Below are 18366 nucleotides of genomic sequence, written 5' to 3'. Positions count from 1 at the left end.
TGAAGTAAATCTGGAACCCTGATTTTTTGCCTCTATTGATTTGATCTTCTCCACCGCCATATCGGCACCATCGTCGCATATATCTCATATGCCCTTTGCATTCCTTGGTTTGCACAGTTTTTTATTCTTCTTCGCAGCGCCTCCATTGACCACCGTACTATCAACCTGCACCTCAAACTTCTTTGAATACCATTCTTTATTGTGACCAAAACAACCACACTAAATTGTCGCTCATTGTTTGACTGTGAAAATCGCAAGTCAAGTATACTTTGACACACATCCTTACATATTCACCACGAGCTTGCATTTATGTTCCTGTCAAATTAATCGTTCTTTCGATTCTAGAGTGCAAAAATTTAAATTAATTTAAAATTTCTCCCCTTATAAATCAAATAAATATTAATTAAAAGTCATTTAATTTCTGTTTTCTCTTTTAAACCATTCCCCCTTCCTACCTTCTCCTCCATTAAAATTAGTTTTCTCCAACCCTTTGCTCGGTTTTCTTATTTCTCAGTTTTTTGGTACAACAATATTTTTCTTACACTCTTACTTCTTTTTTTTTTTTTTTCTCGTTTTTCAAATTAATTTATTAACTACTATTATATTTATATATATGATATGATATTATGATATGACGATATAATATGATATTGATGTATTTATCGATTTATCGATTCTTTTAATTTCCGTTATTATAGTTCGTTCGTGGCAAAATTTTCGCACGTGCCCTCGGTTGGAGATGTTGTCACCGACCTTTCTCTCTTTCTTCACGGCAAAAGCATCGTGAATCCTCGTCGTCGCGGTCGTCGATATTTCTAGTTTCTTTTCGAATTTCATATATCAAATTCAATACTCCCATTAGGTTCTGCGATCGATTGTTCACCGTTTTAGGTTGGTCGTAACCCCATCTATCTATTAGGGTTTTCTTGTTCCCTAATTTTGTATTTGTTGATTTGATTCAGTATCTAGGGTTTCTTATAGTAGTTACGCTTGATTAAATTTATATCAATTATTTCAATTATCCATCATAAGCATAGGGAATAATCCGTTTAGCGTGAATTTACAAACACGTTTATTTTGGTGACAGAGTTAAACAAGATTTATAATGATTGTCCGCTGAATTCAATATCTTTTGCCTCTTCTTTTTAAAATTTTCTATATTCTGATGATAGGTTTCTTTTTTGTTAGCGTCTTTATAATGAAATTGTTGACTTTAGGTTGACATTGAATTTGCACGTTAAATTGTTGACTTTAGATTTTATTTTGACAGAATTGGCACTGGTCATAAGGGGTGTTTAGTTGTACCTGATTACAGGGTCTGGTACGGGTGAAGTACCAGCTGATGGTGTGATCTTTGGAATATTTTTTTTTGTTATGTGAAGAATAGAGATGAAACTACAGGCTCATATTCCAGGGCAGATATCCGGACAGGTACCCAATCAAGCAGGGTCTCAGTTGTCTGGAATGGCCCAACTGAATGGGAATGCCCTGCCATCACAGATGCCATCTTTAGGTGGTGTATCACGATCAGCAATTAATATGGATCCCGAACTTCGTAGAGCACGCGCATTTATTCAAGAGAAAATGTAAGTTATGTTTTTGTTTACTTGATGGGGAATCGTATCAGTAAGTGTAATACTTGAAGATTGCTATTTTCTTGAAACTAACTATGACATGCAATGCAAATGTAATCTTAATCTTGGAAGCCAGCATATTGTTATAAATTTGTTCAAAACGAAATAAATAGTTGGATTTATATAGAAAAAACGAAAGAATTTTTTTTTTAGTACTTGGTCAGTGTAAACATATAATTATATATTTCCTGTCCCGATGCTTTGTGGACGCTTTTACTGCTTACCGAATATTTACGCTAAGATATAACCATTTAATCAGTTAACTCAGATTGTGATAATTGTCTTCATCTATATAGTTATTGTTTAACTTTGAACCAGCAAGGCCATTCTGTCAAAGTTATTGATTAAGATCACTGCAGTATATATGCCATCAAGTCATTTAGATTACTCTCTTTCTCTGAGTGATCCACCTGCTTTCGTTTTTTTTTTTACTGAGATAGAATATAACACGTGCATTAGATATATTATGCTATTCCTTTTCATTCTCGTCGCTTTACCTAACAACAATGATAAATATTTTACATTTTACCTTCCAGCTGTGAGATATTATTGCAACGTCAACTGCCACCAACAACTGAAATGCAGAGAATGAAGATTAAGGATCTTTCAAAACGCCTGGAGGAGTGCATGTTAAAAGCTGCTATTACTAAGGTTTTTTTCTAGATCTCATGTTAATTTTCTTTTCACTATTGGTAAGAATTTAAATTTTTCTTTTGTTTAAATTTTGAAATACTCAAGATTTATGATTCAGGAAAGTAATAACAAGGTGCCTTCAAACTTCTTTTCCTTAATTTCAAAGACTATTACTGTGTTGACAATGTTTTTGACTCGTTTTTTTAGGAGGACTACATGAACTTGAATACACTAGAGAGTCGTTTATCTAATTTCCTCCGAAGAGCTCAAAGCCAACCGTATCCCCAGCTTGTTAGCTCTTCTCCCATTGGTACAATGATACCAACCCCTGGTATGTCGCATGGTCCAAATTCAAGCATGGTGGTTGCATCTTCTATAGATGCCTCAATGATTTCTTCCAGTGGGTGTAATAATAGCATAGTATCAACATCTTTCAATAGTGTAAATATGTTACCAGCTGGTGGAATGCTTGGCAGTTCCTTAAACAGATCTGATGGTAATAAAATGATATAGTGCTCTACCAAACCTAACACTTGTGTGTTGTTTTTTGTTTTTATTTTGAAATTCTGGGACCTTTTTCTTGTAGGTTTGTCAAATGGATATCAGCAGTCCTCTACCAGCTTCTCTGTTGGCCCAGGGGGGAACATGTCGTCAATGGGTGTGCCGAGAAATTCAAGCCAGATGATTCCTACACCGGGATTTACAGTCAACAGCAACCACTCGCATATGAATATAGATTCATCTACTAATGGTAGTGTCTTTTCCAGTGCAGACTCTACTATGGTACCACAGTCACAGCTGGAGCAGCAGAAACAGCACGCTGGTGACCAAAGTCATGTATTGTCGAACCTTGGCAGCCAAATGAGTAGTGGAATGAGATCTGGTTTGCTACAAAAACAATTTACAAACTCAAACGGTGCTATAAATAGTGGGATAGGTTTGATTGGTAACAATATCCAACTTGTAAATGAACCAGGCACTTCCGATGGCTATGCCTCAAACTATGCCAATTCCCCTAAACACATACATCAGCACTTTGACCAAAATCAGAAACCAGTAATGCAGGGTAATCTTTCTTTTCTATCTTTTTTATGAAGGAATGATCCTAGGACCTGTACTCCGACTCAGTACCTGTGTTTAGTTGTATCACCTTTTTAGTTAATATTATTTGTTTGATAGGTTTATGTATATATGTCTGTGTGTATGTGTATATTTGTTTCCTTAAAAATTGACATCTCTCATAATGGGTAACAATTTTATTATCAGGTGATGGATATGGATTGAATAATGTTGACCCTTTTGCTTCTGGAAACTTTTATGCATCTGCAACATCTTCTGGGTCTATGACGAATACTCAGAACACAAATTCAGTAAAATTGCCATCAATACCCAAAACCAGCTCATTGATCAGTGGTCACTCGAATTTGCATGGTATGCAGCAGGCTGCTCATATAAAGTCTCAAGCAATCAATCAATTGGAAAAATTGCATTTTCAATCTTCATCAACTTCAAGGGATGCTCTTCTGCATTCTCAACAGCAGTATCCACAAAGGCCCCAGCAATTTCAACAGCCAGAGCAGTATTCACAATCACAGCAACAATTTCAATTGAAACTACATAGTCAACAGCCTCAGCATTTTGTCAACGATGATGCTTTCAATCAGTCTCAGTTGTCTTCCAATCTAGAAAACCAAGTGAAGTCAGAGCCTGGAATTGAGCACCATAAAGACCTTCTCAATTCTCATGTTCCTGAACAGTTCCATATGCCTGAGATGCAGAATCAGTTCCAGCAAAATTCATCTGAAGATTGCTCTAGGAGTGCTCAATACATTTCCTTTCCATCTGGCCAGCATGATTTATCCTCATCAGCACCTCAAAATTCGCAACAAATGTTGCATCCACACCAATTGGTTGCAGAATCTCAAAATAAGTTCAGCTGCCTTACAGTTGGGGCACAATCCAATTCCAAATCAGTAGTTCTAAACCAATGGCCTGACTCACAAGATGGGAACCACATGTCTAACAATATTTCACATGACCAGCATCTCCATGTGGATTTTCATCAAAGAATATCAGGGAAGGATGAAGCCCATTGCAATAATTTATCATCAGATGTATCTATGGGCCAAGCTGTTGCTTCTAGAGGCGCAACTGAGCCACTAGACCCAGGAAGTGCTACCAAACAGGCACACAGGCATCAACAAAGGTGGCTTTTATTTCTACTTCATGCTCGGAAATGTGCTGCTCCTGAAGGGCGATGCCAAGAACGTTCTTGTTCTAGTGCACGGAAGTTATGTATGCACATTGATGGATGCACCCTGCGTCATTGTCCAGTCCCACGTTGTCATCATACCAGGGTATTGCTTCATCATTTCATACACTGCAAGGATCCGTGCTGCCCTGTTTGTGTTTTTGTAAAAAATTACCGGCGTGCATTTCAACTTAAGCCTCAGATTCAGCCAGAATCTGAATCAAGTTTGCCAAGTGTGGTAAATGGATCCTGTAAATCTTACAATATTACAACTACGTCATCTAGATTGATCTCAAAACCTACATTAGTTGTGGAAACTTCAGAAGACCTGCACCCATCTCTAAAACGCATTAAGATTGAGCATTGCACCCAGTCTGTTAATCTTGAAAATGACAATTCTGCATCATCTGTTTCTGCAAATTGTGAATCTCTTGTTTCCAGGGATGCTCAGTCCCAAACTTATCCCAATGCAGAGAAGTCCATCTCAATTAAATCTGAGCTTACAGAAGTAAAAGCAGAAGTTTTGGCTCATGCTAAGCTTAGCAATATGAAGATGGATTCCAATAATGCAGATGATAAAATTCTTGATGGTGAGCCTGTCAAGCATGATGATCCTGGTAATTCAGCTAGGCCAGAAAATATAAAAACTGAAAAAGAAATTGGACAAGATAAGCAAGAAAATGCAATGCAGCAGAGTGAAAATGCAGCTGGAACAAAGTCTGGTAAGCCAAAAATAAAGGGGGTCTCTTTAACCGAATTATTTACTCCAGAGCAAGTAAGGGAACATATTACTGGTCTCAGGCAATGGGTTGGCCAAGTAAGTCTTTGTATATTCTTGTGTTATCATTTTCATCGGAAAACAATAATTTGATTCCGTTAGTTTAATAACACTAACCATTTCATTATGCTTTAAAATCTACTGAAGTCTGAAACTTCTTCCTGAAATAATATTCTGGTAATAATCTTTGGACTTCAAAAAGCATGTGTTGCAAACATGAAATTCATTAGTGACCTTTGGGTTGATTATACCTCTTTTACTTTATATTAGTAAATGAGGATGTCACAAGCTCTGTTGTCAATAGCGGCCGCTACAACCGCTATAGCAGCGCGACGCGACAAAATGGAGGTCACCGAGTCAGCCCAAGGCGCTACGGCCATCCAGGGTGTAGCAGCCGATATTTATGTGAAGCGGGCGCTATAGCGCGTCGCGAGTCGCGGGAGTAGCAGTTTCGTAGCACCGCTTTTAATTGAACAACAAAACGACGATTTTGCCCTTAATTTTAAACGTTTTATAGAATAATTGTGAAATTTCATTAAACCCTAATTCTTTATCTTGTTACGCCTCTTTCTCTCCATTCCCCATCGCCATTTTGTGTTTGGAGACAAACAAAGACGCGTAAAATTTCATCGTTCTTCTTTCTCTGCTTCTCTGTTTCATTTTAATGACGCTTGAATTTATATTTGATGTTTAGAACTAAGTACTTAAGTCTTTGTTTGTTTCTTACTTTCCTGGAATTTTATGTTTTGTTTAAGACTTGTCTTTTATTGGTATTTTGGATTTTGGAATACTACTACTGTGTCTACTGGATTTGGACGATTGGTATTTTAATTATGTAAGGGACCTATGCTACTTTTATTAGTATATGTATTTTGATGATTGATTGATAGTTTGATATTTATTATGTAATTTTTATTGTCCGTGTCGCGTCACTTAAATAGCGCCCGCGATTCTCCGCATTACTGCGTCGCGTCAATTTTCCGCTTTGACAACATAGGTCACAAGCTGAAATGAAAGAAACTATTTAGTTTTAGCCTTTCAGGAGTGTCTTAACACACTAAATCAACTTCAAAATTAAGATTGGATGAAACAATAAAATAGCCCCTATAATGTTTATGTTTATTTTGGTGTCAACAAATTGACAACTCTTTTCAATGATACAAAGAAAAGTTGTACTGAACACTTTTTTTACAACTCTACCTCTTGGATTATCTGAAAGGAAGTATGTGCTGAGTAATATGCAGAGATTGATAATAATTAACAACTGTGCCACATCAAGTTTAGTGAGAGGTTTTCCTTTAAAGAGGGAGGCACTTTACTCTATATGTAACTAACACATACTTTGTCTCTTTAATAGTCAATTTTATGATCTATGTAACTTAGTGTTAGTTACATATAATACGTCTATCATGCATTTCATTATTTGAATTATTTATGTCTCATCTGTTTGGCTATGTTTTGATTGATGAAAAGAGATGAAATGAAATCAAACCTACTGGAATGCCCTCCACTGTATTTAACAATGTTATGTTACTTATCGTAAAGCTGAGGTTTATTAACATATTACGATTTTATGTGAACATATTCTACTATTTTTAATTGCTCATTTGCTATATCTCATGCATAATTTTTTTCTAGTCGTCTTTGGTATCAACCTGTTACCATTATGCATCATTTTTCTCATGGCAGAGCAAATCAAAGGCAGAGAAGAATCAAGCAATGGAGCACGCAATGAGCGAGAATTCCTGTCAATTATGTGCTGTAGAGAAGCTTACATTTGAACCACCACCTATTTATTGCACAACATGTGGGGTTCGCATCAAAAGAAACAATATGTACTATACCATGGGTACTGGTGATACTCGGCATTATTTTTGTATCCCATGCTATAATGATGCTCGTACAGAACACATTGTTGTTGATGGGACTCCCATTGCTAAATCAAGATTGGAAAAGAAGAAGAATGACGAGGAAACCGAGGAATGGGTGTGTGTGACATGCCATTTTGTTGCTTGATTAGCTGTTTATTTGTTATATTAACCATCTATGTTTTGTTTGCAGTGGGTTCAATGTGATAAATGTGAAGCTTGGCAGCACCAAATATGTGCCTTGTTTAATGGTAGAAGAAATGATGGTGGACAAGCTGAATACACTTGCCCTAACTGCTACATTGAAGAGGTAGAACGAGGAGAGCGCATGCCATTACCCCAAAGTGCTGTTCTTGGAGCAAAGGATTTACCGAGAACTATTCTTAGTGACCATATAGAACAACGATTATTTAAGCGGCTAAAGCACGAAAGACAAGAGAGAGCAAGGTTTCATGGGAAAACCTATGACGAGGTGAATAATATACTAGTTGTTAGAAATACATTCAGTTATATTTTTTACTTCGTCGCTCGTTAATTTTTCTATTTTATTTTAGTTCTCCACTTTTTTACCTTGGTGTATTTTATATTAGTTAGATTGTTAGGTAACAAGTACACCTGTAAGTTGGATGGTTATTTAGTTGATGGAGTTAGTTGGTGTGTTATAAATAGTAGAAGAAGTTGAGGGAGATTTGTCTTGAGTTTGGAAAGAGAATCTGGCGGGAGAATTCTAGGTCTCTCAAGTACCTGAGTGTAATAGTGATTTTCTATAAAGCACATGCACCCCTGGATTTAGACACGTGTGTTATACACATGCTGGGCACTGAATCTCGTACGACATGTGTCAGAAACCTCAAACAAGTGTCCCAAACAGCCTTTTTTCCGCTTTGACTCACCTGTAACACTCCTCAAACACAATTACAGAAAGCTACATTTTAAAAATTCAAACTAAAAAGCAAGCTTTTAAAAGTACCTATTAGAACAACCCGGGCCAATTTTGGTCCTAATTGTGGGTGGGTATAACCCCCAGGGGTTGGGTTGGGTTGGTGGTGTAGGCTTGTGACCTCAGAGTGTGCTCCTCTCTAGGTCTCAGATTTGAATCCTTCCGGTGCCAATTCATGTGTTCGCCCAGTTCATACATGTCTTTGTTCTGGCTTCATTGGGTCCCTCACTAGTAGACGGTGGGATTGGTCCCCCGGATTAGTCGGTCCTTGGGCTGGATACTGAGTTTTTTATAAAAAGTTTGGGATTGAGCCTAACTCATGCCAACGACATTAGCTTGTAAGGTGAGCACTGGCCAAGCCCTATAAGAACTTCCTAGGCCAATGTCTAATCCTGGGCATGAGTGAGATCCATATTATTCTACTCCCATGTCCACACTTTAGATGTCCAATCCTGAGCACTTGAGGATGTTTTGAGAGTTTCACATCAACTAAATATATGATCTAGTGCATCTTGGTGTCTGATAGATTGCTAATTTTGTTTTCACTTGGATATTCCTAGGTGCCTGGAGCTGATTCCCTTGTTGTAAGAGTCGTGTCATCTGTTGACAAGAAGTTAGAAGTGAAACAGCGTTTTTTGGAGATTTTTCAGGAAGAAAATTACCCGACAGAGTTCCCATATAAATCAAAGGTAATCAAAAAGTTGTTTTAAAATACAGAGTTGTAATTAAATCCTCGTCTATAATCATGTATACTGATGCTCTTAGCTTTCAATTCCAGGTAGTTTTGCTGTTTCAAAAGATTGAAGGTGTGGAAGTATGCCTATTTGGCATGTATGTTCAAGAATTTGGAGCTGAATGTCAATTTCCCAATCAGCGCCGAGTTTATCTTTCATATTTGGACTCTGTGAAGTATTTCAGGCCTGAGGTTAAATCAGTAACTGGAGAGGCTCTTCGAACATTTGTTTACCATGAAATTCTGGTAATCTTTGGCATAATGTCTTGCTTTGGAGCCCTTTCTTTCCAATATTTTAGTTCTGGCTTATTATGTTTTTCTGTAAACTGTATTTTATAATAATTGAACAATTTTTGATTACTTCTATTTTTGTAGATTGGATACCTTGAATATTGTAAGTTACGTGGTTTTACCAGCTGCTATATTTGGGCTTGTCCTCCGTTAAAAGGCGAAGATTATATTTTATATTGCCATCCAGAAATTCAGAAAACACCAAAATCTGACAAGCTTCGTGAATGGTGAGCACAAGAAATTTGATATAAGCAAAAATAGACAGAAAGCTTGTCTTGTAATTATATAATGTGATATGTTTATTGATCTCTAACTTCAGTATCTGTTGATTTCATCAGGTATCTAGCCATGTTAAGAAAAGCTGCAAAGGAGAATGTTGTGGTCGATATCACCAACTTATATGATCATTTCTTCACATCTACTGGTGAATGTAGGGCTAAGGTTACAGCTGCAAGACTCCCATATTTTGATGGTGACTACTGGCCTGGGGCTGCAGAAGATTTGATTTATCAGCTACGCCAAGAGGAAGATGGAAGAAAGCAAAATAAAAAAGGAACGACTAAAAAGACTATCACAAAAAGGGCTCTAAAAGCATCTGGTCAGTCAGATCTTTCAGGAAATGCATCGAAAGATCTGCTCCTCATGCACAAAGTAATTCATCATTTTAAATATGCAAAAATATGAACATTTTTAAGCAATTTGGATGTTACACTGCTTGACCCTGTTTCGTAACATTAGTATCTTCTCCTTGACTGGTTTTAATATGTTTTGTTAGGCTCTTTTTGTGATAATTTTATTTATATGTTCTTGATCTTTCTTTCTCCAGCTTGGTGAAACCATTTCCCCAATGAAGGAAGATTTTATCATGGTTCATTTGCAGCATGCATGTGCTCACTGCTGTATTCTAATGGTGTGTGGCAACCGTTGGGTCTGTAATCAGTGCAGGAATTTTCAGATTTGTGATAAGTAAGCCCTTCAATCTTATATGCATGTCTTGGCATACAAGGTGTCAACTGCAATTTGTTAAATAAACGAATTTACACAAGAAAAATTATGGCATCTGCAACTAATTAGGAAAGAGCAGATATGATATTCACTATTTTTTGTTTAGTATCATGTCCTCATACCCATGTGTCATATATCCATGATTGCTAGACTGACATGTTACTAGTAACCTGAAGATCCATCAAGCAGTATCTGGTATATATTTGTGCAAGTACCTTTGAAGCATCTGGTATTGGATATTATTAATATTAAATCATTGCCTTGATAGAATGGTGTGTGGTGGAAAGTATCCAAAGTTCCATAACATGTGAATTATGGCTGAGCTATGATTTAAGTGCTGGATGGCTACATGTATTTTGGAACTTTTGGTTAAATATATTTTCTTGCACAAGATTTGATGTGAGCCTTATCCTAATGCTCATGTCTGTTTCTGTGAAACTGAATATATCCCTCCATCTCACTCCCTTCTCAGTTTTTATGTTTATTTTATTTGGCAACTATGTTTCCACTGACTCCTTGTCCTCCAGTGTCATTCTCAAGTACCGGTTTCACATATTGACAGATCGCTCTGTTTTCATGTCTGAGTTTTCACTGCCTTTCTGTTTATATGGGTTCATCATAATGACATGGGAGTTTTTTTGGCTTTACACTGTCCATCCTTCATATCATACTAGTATTATTATACGATAAATTTGACTGCAGTTTTGGATTTGGATAGTATTGAAACTCAAACTGCTGTGGATATTTCCTCAATAACATTTCTTTGTCATCCCAACATTATATAAGTCCTTCAATATTATTATTGTTTTTATCCCTTGTATGATCTTTAAACTTTTCTTTTATAATTGCTATCTGAACAACTTCCATACTCAAACAAATTGATTTTGGCAGTCACATTTTGTCCTACCTCTTTTTAGGTGTTATGAAGCAGAGCTAAAGCGTGAAGAGAGAGAAAGACATCCTGTTAATCAGAGGGAAAAGCACACCTTTTCTCCAGTAAGTAGGCCTAATTTTGATTTAAAAATTGTCGTTCTAAACTAGTTCATTACTTTGTACTTCTGTGCTAGATTCTAATAGCACTTGACTTTTAGCGTGTTCAAAAAAAATAGCACTTGACTTTTAATCATTTTAATGTCTGCCTAATTCCTGGTTCCTACTCTCAGAAGATAAGATCTTAGACAAATTATTGAGTTCTAGATTTGAACTAGTATGTTCCACGTTTGGTTTTCATTACTATACAATAAATTAACTTTTAGTGAAATGCTTGCTCGAGCTGTTTTATTTTAGGCTTTCAAAGGCAAATCACGTAATTTGAGCACATAGTCTTGTTCCAAAAAAATGAAAAAAACTTTGTGATGCTACTGATTAGAAGTCAATTTGAGTTTTTTTAACAAGCTTTATTGTGCAGGTTCAAATTACTGATGTACCATCTGATACAAAGGATAAAGATGATATTCTTGAGAGTGAATTCTTTGACACTAGACAGGCGTTTCTGAGTCTCTGCCAGGGAAATCATTACCAGTATGATACACTAAGGAGGGCCAAGCATTCCTCAATGATGGTCCTATATCATCTTCATAATCCAACTGCTCCTGCATTTGTGATCACTTGTAATACATGCTATCTTGACATTGAAACTGGTCAAGGTTGGCATTGTGAAGTTTGCCCAGAGTACGATGTATGCAATTCTTGTTATCAAAAAGGAGGCATTGATCATCCTCATAAATTGACAAATCATCCGTCAATGGCGGATCGTGATGCTCAGAACAAAGAAGCAAGGCAGCTTCGAGTATTGCAGGTACTGTACAGGACATTACTAGCTCCTGAGGATTGTTTTTAGCAATGAATGTGCTTATAACTCACTTGTTTATATTGCAGTCATATATATCTTTGTGCTATAAATATAAAACAAAGGGTTTAGGTTAATTGCCAATTTCTTAACTCAACCTTCTTTAATATAGGGCTGTGATAGAAAATTACTGTTCAAGAATGCACAATTATAAAACATGTGATGTTATATGAGATTGAATGTTTTGCGGTGAAGAGCAACCGTAATCGTAAGCTCAGTTCTGTAGAGGTAAAAATGTAATGGTATATACCAAACAAAATGTAATGTCAGACAAGTGATTGCATAAAGGGAATCAAGGTTAAAGTTAGGAGATGCAGGAAGAAGTAGAGAGAAGTGGGCTGAGAAATGAATTAGGGTTGCAGGTTTATGAAAGGAGGGGGGGCTGAAATGGAAAAGGATGGAGAGAGAGGGGGGGGGGGGTATTTGGGAGCGATGTACCAGAGAGTGAAGGTGGAAAAAGTCTGGTCGAGGAATGCAGGGTTCCTTCTCCAGCAGAAGGTTACTTTCAGTCCTATTTAGTTGCATTTCCATTTTGTAAGGAGTCATTCTCCATCCATCTCCTCTATGCTCACACTTTCCACTCTGTAAGGAGCAGTGCTCCAATTCACCCCTTCGTGTGCCATCCATCTCCTCTTTGCTCACATTTTCCACTCTGTAAGGGGCAGTTCAGTGCTCCAATTCACCCCGTCGTCTAGTACCTAGCCATAGTTTATTACTACTATAATCAATACAGATTTCTTTCAGAAAATCGAATCAGATTTATATGTTGTGTTGTTTGAGTTCCTGACATTGCACAAGATAGTAATAGGGATTATATCATCAGAGAAAAGTTAGCGGTGGTTCCTTTGTAGAAAAGGTTGCAGAGTTTCACCCTAGCTGGTTAGGGTTTTTGTGAAAAAGACTCGGTAGATAAGATGGAGGATAATCAAATAATTAGAGATTTGGGGAAACCATTAAAGAGAGATATGGAGTCAAACGGTATATCATTGGATGTCATTCAAGACTGGGTATTATAGCAGTGATTGATCCACGAAGTTGACCCCACCACCTTATGGTATTTGGTTTCTGTTTGCAACTCCATAGGTGATGAAATTTAAGTGTGAATAGGAGTTGCCTTTGTTTATTTAAGGGCATCTAGAAGAGCTTATATGTAACATAAGCACTTGTATAAGTAAGTGTTTGGAAGAGTTTACAAAATTGCTTATGATATGCCATCAAGTTTTCAGCTTATTTTCCTAAGCTCCCCCGAGTGGGTTATAAAAACAAATTATACAGTGCTCATTTAGAATTTTTTTCGCATGCCTTTGTGGATTGTGGAAATAGCTTATGCATAGACTTTCGTATGATAAGTGATAACTGAATAATTGTTTAATCAAGTTGGTTACCGGAATGTCCCCTTTATTAAAACAAGTGGAAAAATGTTAAAACTACATCATTTGAATTTAGAGTTTAAGCATCAGACTTAAACTTGGATTTCATGATGATATTTATCAATGACTCTGGCATAAAATGGATTATCAATGATATGATAATTCTAATTTGTGGAACAATTTAAATAAAAAAATCTGTGTTTACTTTAGACTATTATTATATGGTATATAACTTGTGTTTGGTCACGATGGTATATATATTTATATGGTATATATGTACTTCAGACTAAATCTGTGTTCTTTTTTGAAGCATTTTGCAGTTTCTTTCATCATGTCATGCATGTTTCTAAATTTTTTTTGGTATTATGTTTTTGAATTTTAGTCTGCTATTGTTGAAATTTCTGATAAGATTCTGATGTAAATGGATTGTGTTGTTACAGCTAAGGAAAATGCTCGATCTTCTAGTGCATGCATCCCAATGTCGTTCTGCACATTGCCAATATCCTAATTGTCGCAAAGTGAAGGGACTCTTCCGCCATGGTATGCACTGCAAAACACGTGCTTCTGGAGGCTGTGTTCTTTGTAAGAAAATGTGGTATTTGCTTCAACTTCATGCTCGTGCATGCAAAGAATCCGAATGCCATGTGCCACGATGCAGGTTTGTGGACCATTTTACTCAAGTTATTCTTTTGGTTTATTGTTGAATTCACGTGTTAATTTGTGGTTTTATGATAAAATCAGAGATTTAAAAGAACATCTAAGGAGGCTGCAGCAGCAGTCTGATTCACGGCGTAGAGCTGCTGTTATGGAAATGATGAGACAGAGAGCTGCAGAAGTTGCTAATAATGCTGGATGAGCAATTTGTACATTAAGTAAATACGGGGCGCTTCAAAGAAATGTTTTACACTGCTAGACATTAGTTCACCTATGCTCCGACAGCAGTGGTTGTTTTTGTGAATGGAATACATAGGGTATACGTAGCCTACTAGCCTTGCAGGTTCGCTTGTCTATCTCCACATGATTTATGACCTGGATCAAGTCCAACCATTTAGTGCGGCTGCCCTCTTCTGCAAGGGACTAACCAGGTCCAGCAGGGGTATTAGGTGGTGTTTCCTTTTATGTTGATCTATTCTGCGATTCTTTGATTTTGTCAAGTTATTTGTATTATTAAAGTTAAATGTCATCCATGGTGGCAAGGTGTACTATAGTCCTAATTAGTATCATATTTCTTTACAAATATTTGTGGGAGGGAGGTTGGTTTCAATTTGTCTTAGTTTTACCCTTTTCATGATTCAGTGCATTTTGTAGAATCCTTTTATTTAAAGATGAAAGTAAATAATTAGAATCATACCTTACAGCGGTCTCTTTAAGATTTTATTTAGTATTCTAAATTATGGTTTTTACAAACCAAAAAATTTCGGTTTATATTCACCGAAGCCAAATATTAGACCATTTCGGTAATTGCGAACCGAACATTAGCGTTTTCGGTACACAGAAAATGAACATCAGCTTGTTCGGTACCTGCGAACCGAAATGTGATAGATTTCGGTACGTTGGTCGTTGGAATTAGGCCATTTTCGGTAGCAGTTTACCGAAATAATTGTTTCAGTACCTACGAACCGAAATGTCCTAGATTTCGGTAAGTGGTTACCGAAATTTATCAGCATGTCATATTATTTCGGTTCATATAAACCGCAGTACCCCCAAGGACAAAAACGGAAATTCAGGGGGTATAAAAGAAATGAGGGGGGTCGGGAAATAGACGTTTTAGTTTTCTTGGATAAAGTTATTCCTAAATCAACTGCTTTAATTACCGTTCAAATATTATTTCTCAATTTTTAATACTCAATGGGTCTACGCACCTTATCTCATTTAATCCAATTTACTTTTCTCTCTTCCTCACTCATTCCCTAAAGAAATCGTTTAAAAAGTGATTCAAGTTTCAAAATAATACCTAACGGAGCCTTGAAAAAAGAGATAAAAGTGGATTTGGATAGTTGAAAAAGATACTCACTCATATCCTTTTTATAAGAAACTTTTTATATAGACGTCGACCATTCAATTGTTTTTCAAGCTTACATAAGTTATTCAATTATTTTTCTATATATTAACCGTATTATATTTAAGGGTTAAATATGTTTTTGGTCCCTATAGTTTTCCAGAATTTTCATTTTAGTCCATGAAGATTTTTTTTACACTTTTTAGTCCTAGTAGTTTTTTCGTCAATGTTTTTAGTCCCTACTTTTCATTCAACTCGTGAATACTTTCACATTTTTGAATGATTTTTTGAATTCAGGTTTATAATATTATAAAAACATCTTCAATAAAAATTTAGAATTTTTTATGTGAAAAAAAACTAAAATTTTATATTTAATTCATCTTTTTTGTTAAAAAAATTTAAACTTTTGTAACTAAGATTCATATAATTGTTGAGGTCAAAACCATTTTGATGTATGTTTTAATGACAACAAACCTTATTGAATAAATGTTAATGAATGGTGATCTAGTGATGTTTGCACTTGAGTTTTTGTTGAAAGATAGGTAATGACAAAAGTGGACAAGCTAGAAGCCACTCACATCAACAAGTGCATTTTATATACTCAAATAATGAAATGATTGGAGTAGCATCACATGATCATAACAATAGCTTCACAAGCTTCATGAGAATTTTTAAAGGATGTTGTTTGAATCATGAGGAGTTTCATGGTTCATAGTCTTCCTCATCACCACACAGTTCACAATGAGTATTGAAGATTCAAGGAAGAATATGGAGATCATAGTTGATGGAAATACTTACATCAGAAGCTACACAAGAACATATTTGATGTTATCATGTCAAAACTCACACTGAGTTTTGTTACATGTTTTGAGGATTTACATAATGGAAATGATGCATATGTTGAATATCTTCAAAACCTACTCAAAGTTTCATCTTAGCTTCTCAAGATAAGAATGATCTAAGAATGATTTTTCATGAATTTACAAACGTGCTTATGCACCACAAGGCAAAAAAGTTTTAATTATTGTCTAAGCTAGAAAATGATAATCCTCATGATGAGTACTCTCACGCCTCCACTAAAAGCATCTCAAAGTACTCAATGAACAAGCAACAATGTGTGCAAAACATCAAGAGGAATTATGGAATGTTTTGCAGCAACATGAAGATCACTATTTAAGAAAATCTTGAGATACTCTTTCAAGAATGATCTGAGAACATTCTTAACAGACAGACTCTAATTTTGAATAAAATCACGTTTTGATTTAAGTGCTTTCTGATCATCTAAGTCAACTAAGGACATGACAAATAAGCACTATTGCAAGGAATAGTGGATCAAATCTATTCAGAATATAATCTCTTTTGGGATCAACAACATTTGATGGAAAATGAGCATATGCCTTTCCTAGTCATATTTCACGAAGTAAATTATGAGCTTGATCTTTTATGGTATTGATCAACTAATGAAAATATATTGATCACATATCATAGACCAATCAGAATGCAACAATAAATTTTGATCTATGAGTTATGATGTACTTGAGCAAAGTACACATAAGAAACATTTTTTACGCAAGTGTCATACAAGTACACGTTACTTTATTTGAGATTGTACAACTCCAGCTGTTATTTTATCAAGCTAAAGCTACTTCTAAATAGTCCTTAGAGCTACTGAACAGCTGCACATCACAAGGAGATAAGGATGAAGCTTCATCACACTTGCTGATACATTTAAGAATGATTTAAGAATGATTCATGAATGTTGTTGCACACAGTTTTGCAAAACCACCTCCAACTGCCACGAGTCCTTCAGCTATATTCTGACATATGACAGTAGAAGAAGTGTGAGACAACTCATTTGTACTTTCTAACAGCTCACACTCCTTTGCCTCTTATGAATCAAGGCAAAACTCAGATCAAGAATGATTCAAGAATGAGCAGAGAATCTGACATTTTTGCAGCAGCTGTCTAAAGCATCTTTGGCACTGAGTAACGACTATATTTTTCTCGCCAACTGATATACTTGAAGGTCAAGACTCACACATAAGGTTGCATCTATAAAAGGCATGCAGAGCCAAAGAGCAAAAGTTCAAGCTACAAATCATCAATCACTTGTTTTTGTCTATAAGTCATAAAGCTCTTCTTTCATCACTCAAACTCAGGCTCTTCATTCACATCATACTTATGAGTTTACTGAGTGCTTCTACAAGCAAATTTCTCAAGAGACCACTTTTCAACATAACCCACTTTTAAGTGGTTGTATCTTTGTCTCTCAATTTTACCACTCACACTTCAACTCTTTATCAACCTATTGGATGACAATATTACTGAGTGTATTGAGTGTATTTTGTATAAGCTTCTCTAACTAGTTTTGAGTTTTTCTATAAGCTTAGATCCAGAACTAATTCCTTTGTAAAAGAAGATTGCTCAATTCAATACATAACTATTGATTGAGTGTTACCTCTTTATATTCTGTAAGGCTGAGGTAAATCAAGCTTGTAGGGATTGTAGGTTTTTGAACTTGGTTTAGATCAAATAAGATTTGTATTTGAGATCGGTAGTATCTCGAGATCATAATGAAAACTCACAGGCATGGGAGTGGACTAGCTCAGGATTTGGGTGAACCAATATAACTTTTGTGTGTGAATCTCTCTTATCTTTAACTCTTTATTTACCGTAAACACACATCACACATACCACTTTATTTACATTTAATTTGAAATCTCACGCAATGAGAACATTCTCAGAACAATCTGTTTCATCATTCACTAACATGTATCCAAGTATACACTTGAGATCAATTTTGTAGAATGCATAATTAATTTTTAAAAGGGTCACAATTCGAACCCCCATTTCTTGTGACTATTTCTTCCACTTCAATAATGTACTAAACATGACCGCAGAAAAAAAAATTCAAATGCTATGCATGAGTTGAATAAAAAATAGGGACTAAAAACATTGACGGAAATAACTTCAGGGATTAAAAAGTTTGAAAAAAATCTTCAAGGACTAAAATGA

At 35.9% G+C, this 18366-nt stretch overlaps 1 protein-coding gene across 2 annotated transcripts; it reads left to right on the top strand.

Moving 5' to 3' along the window:
- Positions 1-423: 423 nt before the first annotated feature.
- Positions 424-14707, top strand: LOC123921433 (histone acetyltransferase HAC1-like). 2 transcript variants are annotated; one of them, XM_045973973.1, is made up of 18 exons: positions 424-521; positions 699-891; positions 1271-1586; positions 2171-2285; positions 2475-2763; positions 2854-3333; positions 3534-5335; positions 6986-7282; positions 7358-7636; positions 8665-8793; positions 8883-9083; positions 9213-9355; positions 9467-9779; positions 9955-10094; positions 11051-11129; positions 11542-11931; positions 13793-14010; positions 14094-14707. In XM_045973973.1, the coding sequence occupies exons 3-18, from the start codon at positions 1390-1392 to the stop codon at positions 14206-14208; spliced, it is 5187 nt and encodes a 1728-aa protein (XP_045829929.1). In that variant the 5' UTR covers positions 424-521; positions 699-891; positions 1271-1389; the 3' UTR covers positions 14209-14707. The 2 variants fall into 2 exon arrangements, with proteins under 2 accessions (XP_045829929.1, XP_045829927.1); XM_045973971.1 differs by lacking the exon at positions 424-521 and having other exon boundaries at positions 680-891.
- The last annotated feature ends 3659 nt before the right edge of the window (positions 14708-18366 follow it).

The sequence above is a fragment of the Trifolium pratense genome, linkage group LG4, assembly GCF_020283565.1.
Source record: "Trifolium pratense cultivar HEN17-A07 linkage group LG4, ARS_RC_1.1, whole genome shotgun sequence".
Classification (NCBI taxonomy): Eukaryota; Viridiplantae; Streptophyta; class Magnoliopsida; order Fabales; family Fabaceae; genus Trifolium; species Trifolium pratense.
Note: the sequence above shows the minus strand (reverse complement) of the source record. Positions and strands in the feature narration are given on the sequence as shown.

What these genes read in the sequence shown, in the direction of transcription:
- LOC123921433 (XM_045973973.1), top strand. Translation starts at nt 1,390, where the DNA reads ATGAAACTACAGGCTCATATTCCAGGGCAGATATCCGGACAGGTACCC. An exon ending in TCAGGCAATGGGTTGGCCAA is followed by an intron (nt 5,336 to 6,985) that starts GTAAGTCTTTGT and finishes TTCTCATGGCAG; the next exon opens with AGCAAATCAAAGGCAGAGAA. An exon ending in TGCCATGTGCCACGATGCAG is followed by an intron (nt 14,011 to 14,093) that starts GTTTGTGGACCA and finishes TGATAAAATCAG; the next exon opens with AGATTTAAAAGAACATCTAA.